At 38.5% G+C, this 16,677-nt stretch overlaps 1 protein-coding gene across 3 annotated transcripts in view; it reads left to right on the top strand.

Moving 5' to 3' along the window:
- The window catches only part of ube2o (ubiquitin-conjugating enzyme E2O), a 64,839-nt gene extending 53,899 nt beyond the window's left edge, over nucleotides 1-10,940 (top strand). For 2 of the 3 annotated variants that reach the window (XM_062033152.1, XM_062033150.1), the window contains 4 exons: nucleotides 136-339; nucleotides 4,000-4,057; nucleotides 5,600-6,281; nucleotides 6,375-10,940. In XM_062033152.1, the coding sequence (XP_061889136.1) occupies nucleotides 136-339; nucleotides 4,000-4,057; nucleotides 5,600-6,281; nucleotides 6,375-6,450 (1,020 nt within the window). In that variant the 3' untranslated portion in view covers nucleotides 6,451-10,940. The remainder of the gene's footprint in view (nucleotides 1-135; nucleotides 340-3,999; nucleotides 4,058-5,599; nucleotides 6,282-6,374) is intronic. The other variant, XM_062033151.1, reaches the window with a different exon arrangement.
- The last annotated feature ends 5,737 nt before the right edge of the window (nucleotides 10,941-16,677 follow it).

The following is a 16,677-nucleotide window of genomic DNA, read 5'->3' as shown; positions in this document are numbered from 1 at the left end:
TCCTTCTTCTCCATCCTTCTTCTCCATCCTTCTTCTCCATCCTTCTTCTCCATCCTTCTTCTCCATCTCCCACACAGGACTTGCTGTCAGCATTGGTCAATTTGTTGTCATCCTTCTTCTCCATCTCCCACACAGGACCTGCTGTCAGCGTTGGTGAAAGGGCCGACTCGGACGCCGTACGAGGACGGCTTGTTCCTCTTCGACATCCAGCTGCCCAACATTTACCCGGCCGTGCCGCCTCTCTTCCGCTACCTGTCTCAGTGCAGCGGCCGCCTCAATCCCAACCTCTACGACAACGGCAAGGTGTGCGTGAGTCTGCTGGGCACCTGGATCGGCAAGGTGAGACTGGCGAGCAAGGTCACCTTGTCACGTCTAGTCAAGTCAAGTCAAGTCAACTTTATTTATATAGCACGTTTTCAACAACTTTTAAATGGAACCAAAGTGCTTTACAGGTTAAAAAAGCATAGAGCAAAAAAAAACAAAACAAAAACAAAAAAACAAACAAAAACAAAAAACTATGTCTACATGCACAACCCACAGCGGAACCTCCAAAGTCACCCTAGAAGCGGGAAAAAGTCACACCGTCGCCACGCCAGACAGTCAATTCCTGAACGAAGGCTTTTTTTAGTAGGGCTGGGAAATTTAACGAGTTAACACGTGTGAATAATCCACAATAATATCACGTACACAGATTAATAACACCATTTATTTGGAGTGCACTCAGGGCCACATTTAGAGAAACATTTTTCATGGGGGCCAAAGTGTATGTGTGTATAAATGATATATACACATTTAACTGTAAACATCTGCTGTACTGTATGTGTGTTTGGATCCCTTTTCCCCGGGAACACTAATACCAAAAGTCACAATGTCCCTTAGACTTCTAAAAAAGTCATGACAGACCACCTCAAAAACACCAAATGGAATTTTACAGTTTTTTACTGAATGCAACACCCAAAATGTACATGAAAATAAAGAAAGTGTGATTTACAATATTAACTATGAACAATAAAAGACTGAATATTAACAACATATGAACATCTTTTACTTGTCAGAGCAGCTCCTCCATAGTTGTGTATCTTTTACAATCTAGCAAAACACTACAACAATGTAACAAACAGCAAAATATGAATTTAAAGTGTAATAAACACCTACAATATGATATATTATCACGTAAAAATGTGCTTCCACATCTGTTTGTGACACATGTGTTTGTGGCTGGCTGCTCTGGAAACACTCTGCTTTGTTCCTGTCTGACCTGCTGGGACCTACATTACCCTAATAACTCCTACAACACCCACTGAAATACTTTCTAGGGTTGAAGACTTAAACCCTAATAACTCCTACAACACCCATTGAAATACTTTCTAGAGTTGAAGACTTAAACCCTAATAACTCCTACAACACCCATTGAAATACTTTCTAGAGTTGAAGACTTAAACCCTAATAACTCCTACAACACCCATTGAAATACTTTCTAGAGTTGAAGACTTAAACCCTAATAACTCCTAGAACACCCATTGAAATACTTTCTAGAGTTGAAGACTTAAACCCTAATAACTCCTAGAACACCCATTGAAATACTTTCTAGAGTTGAAGACTTAAACCCTAATAACTCCTACAACACCCATTGAAATACTTTCTAGAGTTGAAGACTTAAACCCTAATAACTCCTAGAACACCCATTGAAATACTTTCTAGAGTTGAAGACTTAAACCCTAATAACTCCTAGAACACCCATTGAAATACTTTCTAGAGTTGAAGACTTAAACCCTAATAACTCCTAGAACACCCATTGAAATACTTTCTAGAGTTGAAGACTTAAACCCTAATAACTCCTACAACACCCATTGAAATACTTTCTAGAGTTGAAGACTTAAACCCTAATAACTCCTACAACACCCATTGAAATACTTTCTAGAGTTGAAGACTTAAACCCTAATAACTCCTAGAACACCCATTGAAATACTTTCTAGGGTTGAAGACTTAAACCCTAATAACTCCTACAACACCCATTGAAATACTTTCTAGAGTTGAAGACTTAAACCCTAATAACTCCTACAACACCCATTGAAATACTTTCTAGAGTTGAAGACTTAAACCCTAATAACTCCTAGAACACCCATTGAAATACTTTCTAGGGTTGAAGACTTAAACCCTAATAACTCCTACAACACCCATTGAAATACTTTCTAGAGTTGAAGACTTAAACCCTAATAACTCCTACAACACCCATTGAAATACTTTCTAGAGTTGAAGACTTAAACCCTAATAACTCCTACAACACCCATTGAAATACTTTCTAGAGTTGAAGACTTAAACCCTAATAACTCCTAGAACACCCATTGAAATACTTTCTAGAGTTGAAGACTTAAACCCTAATAACTCCTACAACACCCATTGAAATACTTTCTAGAGTTGAAGACTTAAACCCTAATAACTCCTACAACACCCATTGAAATACTTTCTAGAGTTGAAGACTTAAACCCTAATAACTCCTACAACACCCATTGAAATACTTTCTAGAGTTGAAGACTTAAACCCTAATAACTCCTACAACACCCATTGAAATACTTTCTAGAGTTGAAGACTTAAACCCTAATAACTCCTACAACACCCATTGAAATACTTTCTAGAGTTGAAGACTTAAACCCTAATAACTCCTAGAACACCCATTGAAATACTTTCTAGAGTTGAAGACTTAAACCCTAATAACTCCTATAACACCCATTGAAATACTTTCTAGAGTTGAAGACTTAAACCCTAATAACTCCTAGAACACCCATTGAAATACTTTCTAGAGTTGAAGACTTAAACCCTAATAACTCCTACAACACCCATTGAAATACTTTCTAGAGTTGAAGACTTAAACCCTAATAACTCCTACAACACCCATTGAAATACTTTCTAGAGTTGAAGACTTAAACCCTAATAACTCCTACAACACCCATTGAAATACTTTCTAGAGTTGAAGACTTAAACCCTAATAACTCCTAGAACACCCATTGAAATACTTTCTAGGGTTGAAGACTTAAACCCTAATAACTCCTACAACACCCATTGAAATACTTTCTAGAGTTGAAGACTTAAACCCTAATAACTCCTACAACACCCATTGAAATACTTTCTAGAGTTGAAGACTTAAACCCTAATAACTCCTACAACACCCATTGAAATACTTTCTAGAGTTGAAGACTTAAACCCTAATAACTCCTAGAACACCCATTGAAATACTTTCTAGAGTTGAAGACTTAAACCCTAATAACTCCTACAACACCCATTGAAATACTTTCTAGAGTTGAAGACTTAAACCCTAATAACTCCTACAACACCCATTGAAATACTTTCTAGAGTTGAAGACTTAAACCCTAATAACTCCTACAACACCCATTGAAATACTTTCTAGAGTTGAAGACTTAAACCCTAATAACTCCTACAACACCCATTGAAATACTTTCTAGAGTTGAAGACTTAAACCCTAATAACTCCTACAACACCCATTGAAATACTTTCTAGAGTTGAAGACTTAAACCCTAATAACTCCTAGAACACCCATTGAAATACTTTCTAGAGTTGAAGACTTAAACCCTAATAACTCCTATAACACCCATTGAAATACTTTCTAGAGTTGAAGACTTAAACCCTAATAACTCCTAGAACACCCATTGAAATACTTTCTAGAGTTGAAGACTTAAACCCTAATAACTCCTACAACACCCATTGAAATACTTTCTAGAGTTGAAGACTTAAACCCAGCACTACACATCATAATGGCGGCGACAGTTTTGAGGGCAAATGACTACCTTTGAGTGTGACACACAACTTAACAATACTAGTAAATACATCTAATAATAACTCTCATTTCAAGTCTGATATCACTTTGAAGTTTTTAAAGCCTCATTTCTTTCAAGAAATGTTACCAGGACAATTTAGATTTTTGGAAGTTGGAAGTGTGTGTAAGTTTAATTGGCAATATAACACTTCATCTTTCTGTGACAGGGCAATGAAAGATGGACCAGCAAGTCCAGTTTGCTCCAAGTCCTCATCTCCATACAAGGTTCATACACACACCTGGAGGTCTGCTTTCACAAACCCTGTTTCCATATGAGTTGGGAAATGGTGTTAGATGTAAATATAAACGGAATACAATGATTTACAAATCCTTTTCAAGCCATATTCAGTTGAATATGCTACAAAGACAACATATTTCATGTTCAAACTCATAAACATTTTTTTTTTTGCAAATAATAATTAACTTTATAATTTGATGGCAGCAACACGTGACAAAGAAGTTGGGAAAGGTGGCAATAAATAGTGATAAAGTTGAGGAATGCTCATCAAACACTTATTTGGAACATCCCACAGGTGTGCAGGCTAATTGGGAACAGGTGGGTGCCATGATTGGCTATAAAAGTAGATTCCATGAAATGCTCAAACAAGGATGGGGCGAGGGTCACCACTTTGTCAACAAATGCCTGAGCAAATTGTTTAAGAACAACATTTCTCAACAAGGAATTTAGGGATTTCACCATCTACGCTCCGTAATATCATCAAAGGGTTCAGAGAATGTGGAGAAATCACTGCAGGTAAGCAGCTAAGCCCGTGACCTTCCATCCCTCAGGCGGTACTGTATCAACAAGCCACATCAGTGTGTAAAGGATATCACCACATGGGCTCAGGAACACTTCAGAAAACCACTGTCAGTAACTACAGTTGGTCGCTACATCTGTAAGTGCAAGTTAAAACTCTCCTATGCAAGGCGAAAACCGTTTTATCAACAACACCCAGAAACGTCGTCAGCTTGGCTGGGCCTGAGCTCATCTAAGATGGACTGATACAAAGTGGAAAAGTGTTCTGTGGTCTGACGAGTCCACATTTCAAATTGTTTTTGGAAACTGTGGACGTCGTGTCCTCCGGACCAAAGAGGAAAAGAACCATCTGGATTGTTATAGGCGCAAAGTGTAAAAGGCAGCATGTGTGATGGTATGGGGGTGTATTAGTGGTCAAGACATGTTCTAGGGTGAAAGTGTAAAAGGCAGCATGTGTGATGGTATGGGGGTGTATTAGTGGTCAAGACATGGGTAACTTACACATCTGTGAAGGCACCATTAATGCTGAAAGGTACATACAGCTTTTGGAGCAACATATGTTGTTATCATGGACGCCCCTGCTTATTTCAGCAAGCTTTCCCAACTACTTTGGCACGTGTTGCAGCCATGAAATTCTAAGTTAATGATTATTTGCAAAAAATAAATAAAGTTGATGAGTTTGAACATGAAATATGTTGTCTTTGTAGCATATTCAACTGAATATGGCTTGAAAAGGATTTGCAAATCATTGTATTCCGTTTATATTTACATCTAACACCATTTCCCAACTCATATGGAAACGGGGTTTGTATGAGCGTCATGTTGAACGTGTGTGTGTGTGTGTGTGTGTGTGTGTGTGTGTGTGTGTGTGTGTGTGTGTGTGTGTGTGTGTGTGTGTGTGTGTGTGTGTGTGTGTGTGTGTGTGTGTGTGTGTGTGTGTGTGTGTGTGTGTGTGTGTGTGTGTGTGTGTGTGTGTGTGTGTGTGTGTGTGTGTGTGTGTGTGTGCGCAGGTCTGATCCTGGTCAACGAGCCCTACTACAACGAGGCTGGCTTCGACAGCGACCGCGGCCTCCAGGAAGGCTACGAGAACAGCCGGTGCTACAACGAGATGGCCCTGATCAAAATGGTCCAGTCCATGACGCTGCTCCTGCAGCACCCGGTGGAGGTCTTCCAACAGGAGGTCCAGGAACATTTTCTTTCCAACGGATGGCGACTGGTCCACCGTCTGGAGGCGTGGCTGGAGCTGCACGAGGCCGCCGAGAGGAGTCACGCCGCGTCCTCCAGGGGTCACCATGCTAAGGCAGAGCAGCTTCCTGTGGCCCACGGCAGCCCCAGGAAGGCTGGGGTCGGGGCGAGTATCCTGGAGGAGGAGCTGGAGGATTCAGGACTGAGCCCCTCCACCTCTCAGCAGGAGGCCAGCCACACCTCAGACAAGTCTATAAGCGGGGACAACAAGGGCCACGCTGGCCAATCTGTTTCCGCCGCCGCCGCCGGGGATGCGGGGCCGGTGGTGCGACCGAAGAAACGGAGAAAGAGCTACCGCAGTTTCCTCCCGGAGGGCAGCGGCTACCCGGACATCGGCTTCCCGCTCTTCCCGCTCTCTAAAGGCTTTGTGAAGAGCGTCCGCGGCGTGCTGCTGCAGTATCGAGCTGCGCTGGTGGCCGCCGCCATCCCCGATTGCACTGAGGACAAGTAAGTGCCTCCTTCTCGTCAGAGCAGAAGATCTTTTACCCATGGAGCGCTCTCGCCTTCCCTCTCATGGCTCCGCCTTTTCTTCTTTAAAAGCACCTTTCCTCAGGAGCGCCACCTGATCTCCTGTCTTTGTTCTCCTCCAGTGCCGCGCATAGAGAAAAGGACCTAGTCCGCACTGGAGAAGGCCTCACCTGCAGCACACACAGGTAACCACACAGGTGTTCTCCTGACGGAGCAGAAAACAAACCGTGCCATGAGTCCTGATCCACCTCATGAGGAGGCCATGTTTTTAAAGCCGCTGCCACTTTGTAGCACTACTGACACCATCCTGCACTTACCCTTTTTTCTATGCTTTCTGCCAAATCCCACACTCCAAATGTACTGAATGTTATCAAACTGCCAACTGCTCCTCCATTGCTTACACGCTGAAGCACGCAGCAAACACTGTGCCAACTGCACTTGCTTTGGACTTCATTCACAATCCTTATGTGCGACCACAACACATCTTTGTTACACTTCTGACTCACAAAGAAACACAAGCAAAAGTCGGCTAACAATGGAGGTCATGGCAGTCGCTCTATTCTGCTGTAAAACTACATAGACACTAAGTATATGTGTCATGTACTGACAGGCACATTCATAATAACATTTACCTATTTTGCTCATTTGGCGTATTCATTTCAGACGCGTCACATTTTCTTTTCGCTTCGTCAACAAACAATGAGCGTCATGTAGCGGTATTGCTAAGTGCTAAACAAGAAATACAAACCAAATAAAAACGGTCACTTACTGTACAATGTCTGCTCGCACTGATGGGATGTTTATATCTTCCCGTTTAGATGAAGAATTAATCATAAATTATCATTAAAAAAAATAAAAATAAAAATCTAGAATTACCGTATTTTTCGGAGTATAAGTCGCACCTGCCGAAAATGCACAATAAAGAAGGAAAAAAACATATAAGTCACACTGGAGTATAAGTCGCATTGTTTGGGGAAATGTATTTGATAAAAGCCAACACCAAGAATAGACATTTGAAAGGCAATTTAAAATGTCTAAAGAATAGTGAACAACAGGCTGAATAAGTGTACGTTATATGAGGCATAAATAACCAACTGCTATGTTAACGTAACATATTATGGTAAGAGTCATTCAAATAACTATAACATATAGAACATGCTATACGTTTACCAAACAATCTGTCACTCCTAATCGCTAAATCCCATGAAATCTTATACGTCTAGTCTCTTACGTCAATGAGATCAATAATATTATTTCATATTTTACGCTAATGTGTTCATCATTTCACACATAAGTCGCTCCTGAGTATAAGTCGCACCCCCGGCCAAACTATGAAAAAAAACTGCGACTTATAGTGCGAAAAATACGGTACCTATTTTGCTCATTTGGCGTATTCATTTCAGACGCGTCACATTTTCTTGTCCCTTCGACAACAAACACTGAGCGTCATGTAGCGGTATTGCTAAGTGCTAAACAAGAAATACAAACAAAATAAAACAGTCACTTACTGTACAATGTCTGCTCGCACTGATGGGATGTTTATATCTTCCCGTTTAGATGAAGAATTAATCATAAATTATCATTAAAAAAAATAAGTGCCGGAAAGTCAAACTTGACCAGCTTCCTGCTTTATGGCCACAACCTTCTTCTACACGAGTAAAAGGCATGTTTTATAATCTAGAATTACCGTATTTTTCGGAGTATAAGTCACACCTGCCGAAAATGCATAATAAAGAAGGAAAAAAACATATATAAGTCACATTTTTTGGGGAAATGTATTTGATAAAAGCCAACAGCAAGAATAGACATTTGACAGGCAATTTAAAATGTGTAAAGAATAGTGAACAACAGGCTGAATAAGTGTACGTTATATGAGGCATAAATAACCAACTGGTATGTTAACGTAACATATTATGGTAAGAGTCATTCAAATAACTATAACATATAGAACATGCTATACGTTTACCAAACAATCTGTCACTCCTAATCGCTAAATCCCATGAAATCTTATACGTCTAGTCTCTTACGTGAATGACATCAATAATATTATTTGATATTTTACGCTAATGTGTTCATCATTTCACACATAAGTCGCTCCTGAGTATAAGTCGCACTCCCGGCCAAACTATGAAAAAAACTGCGACTTATAGTGCGAAAAATACGGTACCTATTTTGCTCATTTGGCGTATTCATTTCAGACGCGTCACATTTTATTTTCCTTTCGTCAACAAACACTGAGCGTCATGTAGCGGTATTGCGAAGTGCTAAACAAGAAATACAAACAAAATAAAACAGTCACTTACTGTACAATGTCTGCTCGCACTGATGGGATGTTTATATCTTCCCGTTTAGATGAAGAATTAATCATAAATTATCATTAAAAAAAAAAAAAAAAAATCTAGAATTACCGTATTTTTCGGAGTATAAGTCGCACCTGCCAAAAATGCACAATAAAGAAGGAAAAAACATATATAAGTCGCACTGGAGTATAAGTCGCATTTTTGGGGGAAATGTATTTGATAAAAGCCAACAGCAAGAATAGACATTTGAAAGGCAATTTAAGATAAATAAAGAATAGTGAACAACAGGCTGAATAAGTGTACGTTATATGAGGCATAAATAACCAACTGCTATGTTAACCTCACATATTATGGTAAGAGTCATTCAAATAACTATAACATATAGAACATGCTATACGTTTACCAAACAATCTGTCACTCCTAATCGCTAAATCCCATAAAATCTTATACGTCTAGTCTCTTACGTCAATGACATCAATAATATTATTTGATATTTTACGCTAATGTGTTCATCATTTCACACATAAGTCGCTCCTGAGTATAAGTCGCACCCCCGGCCAAACTATGAAAAAAAACTGCCACTTATAGTCCGAAAAATACGGTACCTATTTTGCTCATTTGGCGTATTCATTGCAGACGCGTCACATTTTCTTGTCCCTTCGTCAACAAACACTGAGCGTCATGTAGCGGTATTGCTAAGTGCTAAACAAGAAATACAAACAAAATAAAACAGTCACTTACTGTACAATGTCTGCTCGCACTGACGGGATGTTTATATCTTCCCGTTTAGATGAAGAATTAATCATAAATTATCATTTAAAAAAAATATGTGCCGGAAAGTCAAACTTGACCAACTTCCTGCTTTATGGCCACAACCTTCTTCTACACGAGTAAAATGTTTTATAATCTAGAATTACCTTTCACCAACTCCGAGGCAATGCAGCAGCTCGCCGGCTCACTAAAGCAGCATAAGCTAGTTAGCTCTCTGTGATCACAGCTTATAAAACAAACAGTGCTAATACTTGGCTACTATGACATGTAAATGAGTATTGTTGGCGCTTTTTGGATGTTTTTTAGAGGGCTTGAGAGTACTCCCGTTAGCTGCATTGTTAGCCCCCTCGTACTTGCATAAAAAAGAAAAATGCGTTCCTGTCCTACATAGGGATTGAGAATTCTCAGCACAATTCCAAAAAAAAGTGCAGTTCCCCTCCAACGTTCACTTTTTATATAATGGCCGCTCCATCACTGCAATGACCTTAAATAAGACAACCTACCACTCCATTGTCTCATTGATATGTTGCCTTACTTGGGGGGGAAATATCTTGTACAGAAAAGACAAAAAAAAGTCCTCCACCTTGTTGCCAGTGTAGAGTTTTGTATGCATCCCCCTGCAAAGTGCATGAAACTACACGCTGTCGCTCGGTCCTGCCCCACCCGTCACCCGAGTGGCGGACAAAAGGAGAAGTTACAGTCCTAAGTGATGCTGTAATTTACTGTGAACCACAAAAGTGAGACTTGTGCTTCCTCGGGAGTCTTTTGTTTACATCGCTTTTCTTTTTAAACAACAACAAAATGACAATAAAGATATATTCTATTCTATTCTATTCAACAAACTGCATTCCATCTCGCTTGGTTTTGCTGACGTAAAAAATGCCGTGTATGAGCTCGTTAGACTTGAGGTCTTCCACACACACACACACACACACACACACACACACACACACACACACACACACACACACACACGCACACGCACACGCACGTACACACACACACACACACACACACACACACACACACACACACACACACACACACACACACACACACACACACACACGCACGTACACACACACACACACACACACACACACACACACACACACACACACACACACACACACACACACACACACACACACACACGTACACACACACACCTCTTTAGCCAGATGCAGCCATCAGGCCGCTGGGGTCGTGACTCACTATTTTGCTGCAGAGGAATGAAAGAAAGAACATGTTGCAAAGTTCTGTGTGATGACCTGCATACAGCCAAAGCATGTGACATGTTGCTTGAATTCATTTGAAGACTTGCCTGTCCACATCTCCACAGTGGCCTGGTACACACACGTGTATATAAATATATACAAAGAAAGTATGATGACCCAGTGCCCATGTCAGGGATGTATTGAAATGCATACAGTAGATGATTATATTCGAAGATGTGTACAAAATACCACTGATGTCATTTTGTTCTTTTTTTTTTTAATTGCTTTTTTTGTGTTGAAAGAGTTGTATAAAATTATTAAACGTATTAAACTTTGCAAGCAGTACCATAGTGAACTTGTGGCTTTTGTTTTGTTTGCAATAATATGTTTTTATTAATAAACAAACGGATACAAGAGATATATGCCTTTGGACTTTTTGCTGCTGCTTTTTCAAGATCATCGAATACATTTGTGATATTTATTATTATGTTGATCATGATTAGAATCTGAACAAAACACACATTTTAAGCAAACCACACACAAAAAATGTTTTTATCAACTAGCTTGTTTGTGAAACACTTGACATGTAAATATGACAATAATATAACCAAAACAATAGTTATTCCCTTTTGTTTTATATAATGATGTACACACAAAATAAACTAACAAAAGTACACAAATTATTTGGCTTTATGGACTCAAATCCCTTTTTTTGTCCTCCTTTAAAGTTAACACATTTATAAATAGTTTAGTAATATTTTCCAAACAGTATTTATTAACCAAAAGTTGGTTTGTGTTTTGGAAAAGGCATGTTGAACGTTGAAATGTTGGTGTTTAAATGAAAACTAAGCACAAATAAATAGTGTTCAGTTCATTTTGATGGGCGTGGCAGATTTGAGATACGAGCGTTTGTGTTACGAGTTCTCTCGTCGACCGCAACTTTCTTTTCCCTTGCGGTGTTTCTCTTTACGTCAACATGACGATGTGAATATGAATACTACTTATATTTCAAACAAGCGAGCTGATAAACAACATGACGATGTGAATATGAATACTACTTATATTTCAAACAAGCGAGCTGATAAATATCGCGTCCGTATCGATTAAAAACTAGTACGACCCTTTGTATCGATAATGACATTTGAATGGCTCCGCCCACTCCAGAAAATCCCCGGATGTGTGTGGGACGTAATCACCCCGGTGAAACCAGCTGGACAATTAAGACTTCGTGTTAAATTGTAAGTATTCCAACTTTTTGGTATTTGACTCCAAAAGATGAAGGCTGGCGAGTTTAGTAAATGTTTGATGTTTGTTATGTTTGACTGTCAATTGAGCTAGCTGGCTAGGTTCACTAGCTATTAGCTAACTATGGAGTGTTGCTAACCCGAGTAATGTCCTCATGTCTGGAACATTCTAGAACAAATGCTGTTAGAAGTAATGTGTTCCTCAAATGTCCTCATTCTGGAACAAATGCTGTTAGAAGTGATGTGTTCCTCATCCAAAACTCCTCAGGAAGGGAATTGATTGATTGATTGAGACTTTTATTAGTAGATTGTACAGTATAAGGATGATGTTTGATAAGAAATGATCGAGTTCGAGCCCATTATCGAATCCTCTTATCGAACAGATTCCTTATGGAATCCAGATAGGTTGTTGTATATGGAAACAAAACACAATATTTGGTTTAACAAAAGCTCACTTTTATTTTATAAGAAAAAAATAAAATTAAATAAATAAATAAATATTGACAGTTACCCCCCTAAAAAAAAAAAATTGACTGTTGTTACCCAAAGTATATTAATTGGGATTTTTCAGAAAAACAAATATATACAGTAAAACAACCTGTCTGTGATCACTATAGGTGTATAATAATATAGTGTTAAATAAAATCAGTCCCTTGGGCACAAAACTGAAAATAATACAGCTCTCCAAAAAGTGCACTTCTGCTGCTATTGGAACATACTAACTACACACACAGGCAGACAGCTAACAAACAATCCAAGACGTCTAATAAAGTTCCAAAGCAGATTAATCCATTTAGGCTCTTTAATGTTGTTGATCTTGCTTTGTATTTTCCTATCTTTACTTTTGTCTTGCACTGGACTGTTATTATTTTATTTTTTTTCAACTGAAATACACACAATGACAAATTTATAAGCTATGTGATTCAATTCACATACTGAAATGTAATACACAATATGTAAATATTAGCCTCACACAAATATACAGTACTATCATCAAACAAATACTTCTGAGTGTTGAAACTATTTCGATGGTGGAAATACACGACTGGCAGCCATTTTAAGTCCTCAAAACATCCATTGAAACAGTGCACAAAAATCGTTTTTCAATAAACATCTTAGTATCAAACTTAAACACTTTCCACCTTAATATTGAGTTACGTAAACAAGTTAAACAGTTTACTTACAGACGTACCTTTTCCAAGGCTTGTAAGAGCTAACACAACTTGTCTACTTCTCAATTGTCTCATGAACTGAACAGCAGTCGCCAACCCGGAAGTGCCCAAACTAATGACGCGTAGTATTTTCATATCCCCACAAGGTGTCAGTAAGAGTCTACAATCAAATGGGCATAACATTGCCGTCCCACAGGGCATTTCCTGTGGGAAGGGATTCGTTCCCAGGGATTCGAATAAAGAACCAACTCTTTTTCTTTACTATAGTGGCCTCGATAACGGGAACCGGTTCTCAAAAAGGGATTCGAGTCCATGGAATCGGTTCTTTTCTTATCGAACAACCGGGAGAACCGGTTTCGAACATCATCCCTAGTACAGTACATATTCCGTACAATTGACCACTAAATGGTAACACCCCAATAAGTTTTTCAACTTGTTTAAGTCGGGGTCCACGTTAATCAATTCATGGTAGGGAAGCAGCTATTGGCTGTCCTGAAAGTCGCTCCATGATGTCATCGCCTCATTTGCATAATTAATTGCGATGGATGCAGTAGGAGAGAAAAGTGGGTTTAAAACGATTCTTGGGTGTAACGATTTGATTCAGATTCGATTCTCGATACAAAATCAATCCTGTTTTAATAACATTGTGTGCCAGTCGTATGATGACAACACGTGACAACAAACAATTACACAAAGTGACTTGGTAAAGAATCTGAATATTATCTTTAACCCAACTCTCTCATTTGAGTCACACATTAAGAGTGTTACTAAAACAACTCTCTCATTTGAGTCACACATTAAGAGTGTTACTAAACCAACTCTCTCATTTGAGTCACACATTAAGAGTGTTACTAAAACAACTCTCTCATTTGAGTCACACATTAAGAGTGTTACTAAAACAACTCTCTCCTTTGAGTCACACATTAAGAGTGTTACTAAAACAACTCTCTGGTTTGAGTCACACATTAAGAGTGTTGCTAAAACAACTCTCTGGTTTGAGTCACACATTAAGAGTGTTACTAAAACAACTCTCTCCTTTGAGTCACACATTAAGAGTGTTACTAAAACAACTCTCTCCTTTGAGTCACACATTAAGAGTGTTACTAAAACAATTCTCTCCTTTGAGTCACACATTAAGAGTGTTACTAAAACAACTCTCTCCTTTGAGTCACACATTAAGAGTGTTACTAAAACAACTCTCTCCTTTGAGTCACACATTAAGAGTGTTACTAAAACAACTCTCTCCTTTGAGTCACACATTAAGAGTGTTACTAAAACAACTCTCTGGTTTGAGTCACACATTAAGAGTGTTACTAAAACAACTCTCTCCTTTGAGTCACACATTAAGAGTGTTACTAAAACAACTCTCTGGTTTGAGTCACACATTAAGAGTGTTACTAAAACAACTCTCTCCTTTGAGTCACACATTAAGAGTGTTACTAAAACAACTCTCTGGTTTGAGTCACACATTAAGAGTGTTACTAAAACAACTCTCTGGTTTGAGTCACACATTAAGAGTGTTACTAAAACAACTCTCTCATTTGAGTCACACATTAAGAGTGTTACTAAAACAACTCTCTCATTTGAGTCACACATTAAGAGTGTTACTAAAACAACTCTCTCATTTGAGTCACACATTAAGAGTGTTACTAAAACAACTCTCTCCTTTGAGTCACACATTAAGAGTGTTACTAAAACAACTCTCTGGTTTGAGTCACACATTAAGAGTGTTACTAAAACAACTCTCTGGTTTGAGTCACACATTAAGAGTGTTACTAAAACAACTCTCTCCTTTGAGTCACACATTAAGAGTGTTACTAAAACAACTCTCTCCTTTGAGTCACACATTAAGAGTGTTACTAAAACAACTCTCTGGTTTGAGTCACACATTAAGAGTGTTACTAAAACAACTCTCTCCTTTGAGTCACACATTAAGAGTGTTACTAAAACAACTCTCTGGTTTGAGTCACACATTAAGAGTGTTACTAAAACAACTCTCTCCTTTGAGTCACACATTAAGAGTGTTACTAAAACAACTCTCTCCTTTGAGTCACACATTAAGAGTGTTACTAAAACAACTCTCTGGTTTGAGTCACACATTAAGAGTGTTACTAAAACAACTCTCTCCTTTGAGTCACACATTAAGAGTGTTACTAAAACAACTCTCTCCTTTGAGTCACACATTAAGAGTGTTACTAAAACAACTCTCTGGTTTGAGTCACACATTAAGAGTGTTACTAAAACAACTCTCTCCTTTGAGTCACACATTAAGAGTGTTACTAAAACAACTCTCTGGTTTGAGTCACACATTAAGAGTGTTACTAAAACAACTCTCTCCTTTGAGTCACACATTAAGAGTGTTACTAAAACAACTCTCTCCTTTGAGTCACACATTAAGAGTGTTACTAAAACAACTCTCTGGTTTGAGTCACACATTAAGAGTGTTACTAAAACAACTCTCTCCTTTGAGTCACACATTAAGAGTGTTACTAAAACAACTCTCTCCTTTGAGTCACACATTAAGAGTGTTACTAAAACAACTCTCTGGTTTGAGTCACACATTAAGAGTGTTACTAAAACAACTCTCTCATTTGAGTCACACATTAAGAGTGTTACTAAAACAACTCTCTGGTTTGAGTCACACATTAAGAGTGTTACTAAAACAACTCTCTGGTTTGAGTCACACATTAAGAGTGTTACTAAAACAACTCTGTGGTTTGAGTCACACATTAAGAGTGTTACTAAAACAACTCTCTCCTTTGAGTCACACATTAAGAAACAACTCTCTCCTTTGAGTCACACATTAAGAGTGTTACTAAAACAACTCTCTCCTTTGAGTCACACATTAAGAGTGTTACTAAAACAACTCTCTCCTTTGAGTCACACATTAAGAGTGTTACTAAAACAACTCTCTCCTTTGAGTCACACATTAAGAGTGTTACTAAAACAACTCTCTCCTTTGAGTCACACATTAAGAGTGTTACTAAAACAACTCTCTCCTTTGAGTCACACATTAAGAGTGTTACTAAAACAACTCTCTGGTTTGAGTCACACATTAAGAGTGTTACTAAAACAACTCTCTCCTTTGAGTCACACATTAAGAGTGTTACTAAAACAACTCTGGTTTGAGTCACACATTAAGAGTTACTAAAACAACTCTCTGGTTTGAGTCACACATTAAGAGTGTTACTAAAACAACTCTCTGGTTTGAGTCACACATTAAGAGTGTTACTAAAACAACTCTCTGGTTTGAGTCACACATTAAGAGTGTTACTAAAACAACTCTCTGGTTTGAGTCACACATTAAGAGTGTTACTAAAACAACTCTCTGGTTTGAGTCACACATTAAGAGTGTTACTAAAACAACTCTCTGGTTTGAGTCACACATTAAGAGTGTTACTAAAACAACTCTCTGGTTTGAGTCACACATTAAGAGTGTTACTAAAACAACTCTGGTTTGAGTCACACATTAAGAGTGTTACTAAAACAACTCTCTGGTTTGAGTCACACATTAAGAGTGTTACTAAAACAACTCTCTGGTTTGAGTCACACATTAAGAGTGTTACTAAAACAACTCTCTGGTTTGAGTCACACATTAAGAGTGTTACTAAATCGGCCTTCTTTCATCTCCGTAATATCACAAAACTACTGCATCAATCATGAATGTACAC

This window comes from Entelurus aequoreus, linkage group LG22 (assembly GCF_033978785.1).
Source record: "Entelurus aequoreus isolate RoL-2023_Sb linkage group LG22, RoL_Eaeq_v1.1, whole genome shotgun sequence".
Classification (NCBI taxonomy): domain Eukaryota; kingdom Metazoa; phylum Chordata; class Actinopteri; order Syngnathiformes; family Syngnathidae; genus Entelurus; species Entelurus aequoreus.
Note: the sequence above shows the minus strand (reverse complement) of the source record. Positions and strands in the feature narration are given on the sequence as shown.